The sequence below is a fragment of the Antennarius striatus genome, chromosome 5 (assembly GCF_040054535.1).
Source record: "Antennarius striatus isolate MH-2024 chromosome 5, ASM4005453v1, whole genome shotgun sequence".
NCBI classification, from domain to species: domain Eukaryota; kingdom Metazoa; phylum Chordata; class Actinopteri; order Lophiiformes; family Antennariidae; genus Antennarius; species Antennarius striatus.
In genome coordinates, this window is record NC_090780.1 from 22,580,102 (window position 1) to 22,586,101 (window position 6,000).

General features: G+C 39.6%; 1 protein-coding gene across 2 annotated transcripts in view; it reads left to right on the top strand.

Annotated features, from left to right (window-relative positions):
- chl1b (cell adhesion molecule L1-like b) overlaps positions 1–4,378 on the top strand; it is a 56,265-nt gene extending 51,887 nt beyond the window's left edge. The window contains exons 25-27 of one of the 2 annotated variants that reach the window (XM_068315430.1): positions 237–309; positions 464–549; positions 2,199–2,337. In XM_068315430.1, coding sequence (XP_068171531.1) covers positions 237–309; positions 464–524 — 134 coding nt within the window. In that variant the 3' untranslated portion in view covers positions 525–549; positions 2,199–2,337. Of the gene's footprint in view, positions 1–236; positions 310–463; positions 550–2,198 lie in introns of both variants that reach the window. The other variant, XM_068315429.1, reaches the window with a different exon arrangement.
- The last annotated feature ends 1,622 nt before the right edge of the window (positions 4,379–6,000 follow it).

The following is a 6,000-nucleotide window of genomic DNA, read 5'->3' on the forward strand; positions in this document are numbered from 1 at the left end:
CTACAACTTGGATTAGCAACAAGACTTTAGTCAGGAACTGTATTAAGAAACCGTTTATTCGACATTATGCAACCATTTCCAAGACTTGCACTGATCTTTCATTCATTGAATTAATGCAGGGAATAAGGGACTCAAACTTAACCAATCAATAGAAACAGTCAGGGACACACACTGATCTTCATTTACTTCTATCTCATGTGGAAATCACTGCTATCCTCTCTTCCTTTTGTGAACAGTCAAAGAAAAAGAGGACCTCCACCCAGATGTGGAGTCCCAAGGCATGAATGATGACACATTTTGTGAATACAGGTAAGCGTATCCCTTGGAGCTCTATTTCACCTCTTTGCTGTAATTCACATGCAACCATACAGCATATGAGCTTCTCTTCTTTCCAGCAGTCAATTCCATCTTCTTTCTCCTCACTAACTCTTTTCTGCGTTTTCTCCTTTCACCAAAAAAAAAGACGACCCGGCACGCACCAGGTTCACGCGGAACATGACTCCTCTTCCGCTCAAGACATTTGACGAATCCCGAGTAACTGGAATGCATGTGAGAAACAGCTGTAGCATCCCTGAGCTGTTTACACATCAGTGTTGTCAGAGTAGTAGCACATCCCCCTTAGAGCACATAATGGGCTTAGATGCAGTGTTATGCCGGTGATTGTGACAGACATTGCATCATAAAGGGAGCCGCAGGGCCATTCAGACTTTTGTCATTTTCCGTTCAGATGCAGCTAAATGCGGGCTGCCCAAGCACACGGCAGGAGGCTAAAACCAATCAGTGTAATTGAAAGCAGCTCATCTCCAGGGCAGTAATACCTGGGTACATTTCATTAATCCTTTAGAGGTACAATTCATAACGGTCTCCCACAGTTTGAATCTCAGTGTAATTCTCCAATCAGTGGGATCTGCACAGCACAACAAATTCTGATGTGGCGAAGTCAAAGGTGTCTCAGTGTGACAGGAGTAAAACTCCAATACCAGCGATGAAAATAATTCTAGTTTGTGATGTGAAGTTCCTCTAAAGTTATTTTTTTATTGTAACTGCTCGCTATTTTCCAAACTAGCTTTTACTTTTGTCTAGATGTCAGTAGAGTGAAAACGCTTTGCAAATAAATACCTGCAATCAATAACATCAACAGCATGTCAGTTAGACTTGAAAATGTAATTTCCAGAAATAATTTTAGAAGGTGCAAATAAAATTATCAAATTTAAAAAAAATACGAGTTCAACATTTTGCTAATTTGACTTGTATAAAGTTTCTTGTAGAGAGTCAGATTCCATACCGCTCTATGTTGTTAACATGAAGCTAGATCCAGCAGTATGCTATGTAAACTGGGTACATTCTATCTTTACATATGGGATTCCTTTAGCATCGTAAAATGCTAGATTTTGAGCAGCTGCTAGGAGGATTTTCCTACCAAGCTTTGTGCTTGTCCCTTTATCTATAGTATCTGTCTTGGGCTAATGTGCTAACACACTGCTAGTGGATGCTTCATACTGTACAGATATGAGATTTAAATAACTCCTTAACCTTATCCTTATTATTAGGGCATTTTGTATTTGGCTGCATTGTGAAAATGAAACCACAAGACATTTGCAGTTCAATGCAAATGCTGGCTAACATTAGCTCTATCCATTTGTGTAGTTTTGTGCAGTTATGACTTCATCAAATTGAAAAAAACAAACAAAAAAACAAAAACAAACCTTTATTAGCCCCCAAGGGGCAATCAGAAATTCAAGTTATAACTTATATGTAAGTTATGACCAGCAACCCATTTTAATTGACTAATGCCTAAAACTTGAGTGAGCAAAAATGAATCTAACCTGACTGGATTTAATTTGGTGCAAGAGCCCAACAGTTCTGGTATGAAATATAGTTATGAGCTTAATCACATGAAAACACTCAGAGTGTTCACAGCATGTGCTGTAATGTCCACTCAATATCTCCTTTCTATCATCAAAATCAGATGTATCGACACATGTCGACACATTGCATAAGGATTAATACTGTCCCAACAGGTGTTTCTGTGTGATTGTCTCCCATTGGTCAACCAGAGGTAAATCCTCATTGTAGGGGCTGATCGTAGAGGCAGTGGTAGATCAAGTCTGCATCCCCCTCCGTTCTTTCCAATCATGCATAGAGTGTGAAGCCATGGGTGAAATGAGGTGATTCTAAATCCTCTGTGCCTCTTGCAGCGACAATGATGAGAAGCCACTGAAGGGCAGCCAACACTCGCTGAGCAGAGATATCAAGGCAGGGGACAGCGGGGACAGTCTGGTGGACTACGGCGATGAGGACGTTCAGTTCAACGAGGACGGCTCCTTTATCGGCGAGTACGCCGGGCGAAAGGAAAAGAGGGTGTCCGCTGAGATCAAAACCAACGTCCAGACCCCGGCGTGAAGGGGCGGAACACAACATCCAGGTTGTTCTCCGGACAACCTTTCTATTAAAACTGCTGGGAGAAACACACAAAAGAGGAAAACAGACATTATCCATTACAAGCACAAGATGCCCTGTGTCAAATGTAATGCGTCATTGCCAACTGTACACTGCCACCCTCCTTTTTTAAAGCTCTGATTTGTCAGGTTGCAACAGAATGACCATTACTAAATACTGTGTATATTTAGTGTATATTGTATGTGCAGTGTGTCTTTTTTTATTATTATTACACAAATGATTTTAGGGAGCTTGGAGTGTTTTTTTTATTATTTTTTTTATTTGCATTACTTCTATTGCAACACTGTTTGTACAAATGCCCCACCCTCCATTGCACATCATTATATCCAGCTTTGCCTTTCAGTGTCATCCAGTAGCAGATCACAGCTTAGTGGGGGATATTGACTTGATATTTTTTGAATTGCAACATACATTACTGACCTTTTATATTTTAAATGGGCTATATTAAATATGATGTAAGATGTGTATAAAGGCTGCATATTAACTTATTTTTTACAGCGGTTTCGAGGAAAAATTACAGACAGTATCCTTACATATCGTAAAGATTGATTATTAGGTCATACATCTACTTGTGGTGTTAGAAAAAAAAGTAATTGAGTTATTGTCTCTTATAAAATCTAAATTTTTCATCGGTCTTACTGTTATTACAGCCCATTCTAGATCGTTGTTATAACTGATATCAGAGATTTTCAAAATAAAATAGTGTCTACATTGGACCATTTTTCTGATTATGATTAAATGATTGATATAGAAATCAATTGGTGTTGTTATATCTGTGATAGCTTGCATTAAATTTCAAGTAAGGTTCAATCAAGTATATAGACAACAGGACACCCTGCACTAATTCAGAACAGAACTATTTACAATGGAGTTTTGAGAGGCCTGTACTTTTTTTTCTTTCTGAAAGTTAGATGACAGAATTGATGCCAAATGTTGCCTGTACTGTAAATAAGATATAACTAGCAGTTAGCTTAGCAGAAATGGAACAGGAAACACCTTGTCAGAATCCGTCCAGAGGCAACTGCCTGTCAAAAATGTGGCGGTGAGCTACGTGACACAGCTGTAACTTATATTTAGTGTACAGACTGCTCTGTAAATCGTTTAAGTGCTATACACAAACCATCCAACTGTTCAAAAACAGTATCCCACTGATTTATTGTGGTACTTCAAAAGAAGTAATAAAAAGTAAAGCACAGGTATCTTAACTTTCTGTCTTGCGTTGGACAAGCTCCTAAATGGCAAATACTTCCCATAATTCCTCTTTCTTTGATGAGAAATATTAGCTCTCTTTCAAATGTGACACTCCCCAGTATGTAAGACATTGATAGCCTCAAAATCAAAGTGAAGATCACAAGACATCAGTATGACATCATCAGTTTATTTTACTTAACAATGCTCTTTTAAATATGGGACGTGACAGTATATCACATTATTTACACTCAGAGTTATACTCTCAGTAACCCATACGTGTAATGATTCCCTTTGCATGAGCAGCCCTTTAAGACAAAAATAAATAATTTTTTCTTTGTAATCAGATTACTATATTCTGAGTGGTATGTCTGACATCTTCATATTGTACCATAATTATTCTGTAATTTCAATATCCTGCCATTCAAAAACACAATCATTATGTGCTACATTAACATCTGCAACATGTTCACAGCATTTGCAATGTTTTGTGAAGTCAGTCACTGCATGTTCAGAAAGTTAATTGGTGTTCTTTTTTTTTTTTTTTTTTTGATGTCATTAAATTGGTTTACTTTCTTACATCCCGACAATGGTTTTGTTTGGTCTCAGCCATCACGGGCAGAAGATTATTAATGTTCTCGATATGTGCGGCGCTGTTTGTATTGCCCCCTAAGGTGACGATGAGACTGAATAAATCTCTACCTTTACCTCCAGTTGGCAGTAAAATGTGACTTGAAAGAAAACAGTTCCTTGTGACATGTCTTCATTCCATCCGAATAAAATGGAAGATATTTGACAAATTGTTCCCATTCATGGTATGACTTTAACAAATGTCACACCAGGGTCAAGCCTCTGTCGGAGTCTCACACTGTGTTTGATTGCCTTTGGCTGCAGAGGAGAATCATGAGAAATCAAATGAGTGGGCTCAGACAGGCACTGGATCATGGAGGGAGAGCCGTAATCACGTCTGATGGTTGATAGCAGGGAGTGGGAAGTGTCAGTTTAAGGGTTCTCACTGTCACATCTGCCTCAGACACTGTGTCATCACTCAGCCAGGTTTGCCTTATCTGCAGCGGTTATATGCTCCGGCTTTCACAAATACGACCTTCAGGTGTTGATAAGAGACCGTCTGGTAGCCATATTGAAGATCCTCTTCGGTAACGATGCAAGCAGCTGGATGCGTTTGGATGCAGGTGGGGTTATTCATTCGTTTTGACATATAAGATAATTAGATTTAGTGTTTGATACTCAACCTTATCAGCCTGATTGATTTTTTTGGGGGAATATAAGGAATCCCCAACTCTAGTTTGCAACCACCTTGTTTCAAATCTGATCCCTCTCCCTCTTTTAAAGTAATGTTGAAGTTTGTGCACTCTTTCCACTTATCTTGTGCCAAGATAATTAATTCATGCATGTGTTTTGTCCTTAACTAAAACCTGAATATTTAATCATTGTAATAACAACCACCTCCTATTCATGCCTGACCTTAAGCGTCTTCTGATGACTTACAAATTGAAAATCACCTTTATACCTATCTGACCTCATTAAAAGTTATGTCCCTCATAACTCTGCCCACCCCAGGGTGAAAAAGTAGTCCCTTAAGGCTGCTTGGCCAATTCCCATCAAGTTTCCGAACAATTTCCCTGCCGACTTTTGACAACCTGACCTTTAAATCCAAATTTGAAAGATGAACTTAAAAAATGTGGACAGAATTTGAAGGTAGCTCCAAAAACACAGTGGTCATCACTTTACTAGTGTAACCAACCGCTGGTACTCAATACACCCTTTGGTCTATTCATCTTAGCTGAAGCTATGGTGTTCAGATAATAGAGGGAGCAACTGCTAGCAATGGAGCCCCACTTCGAATGGGATCGATAACCTACCCAAAAACACTGCTGGACACCGGACTAGCACAGGGTACCTCCTCAGGGCCTGGTGGGGGAGGAGTTGAGGACAGGGGATGCATATGGAGGCGATTTACGTCCTGTTGAGGGTGATGACACCGGGAGCTTGACGCCATGGCAGGAAGGAACAGGAACGAGAGATTCTGGATACACAAACCAAGAAAAGTTTGATCCGTTGTATGTCCAATCAATCAGTAGATGTCTCTGCAACCCTTTTCAAATGTTACTGACATTGGCTTGAGTCTCAATGATCCTCTGAATCCAAGAACATATATTTCATGTCAGTGCCAACAACAACAAACAAGCTGTAAACTTCTGATAAACACAGCATTCTTTTAACTTTGGTTACTCTTTGTTTAGGCTCTCTCAAGCTGAGCCCCCACCCCCTCTATCTCACTTCCTTCCTCCCCATCCTCTCCTGTCTCTTCCTTTCCACCTGTTCTCTTTT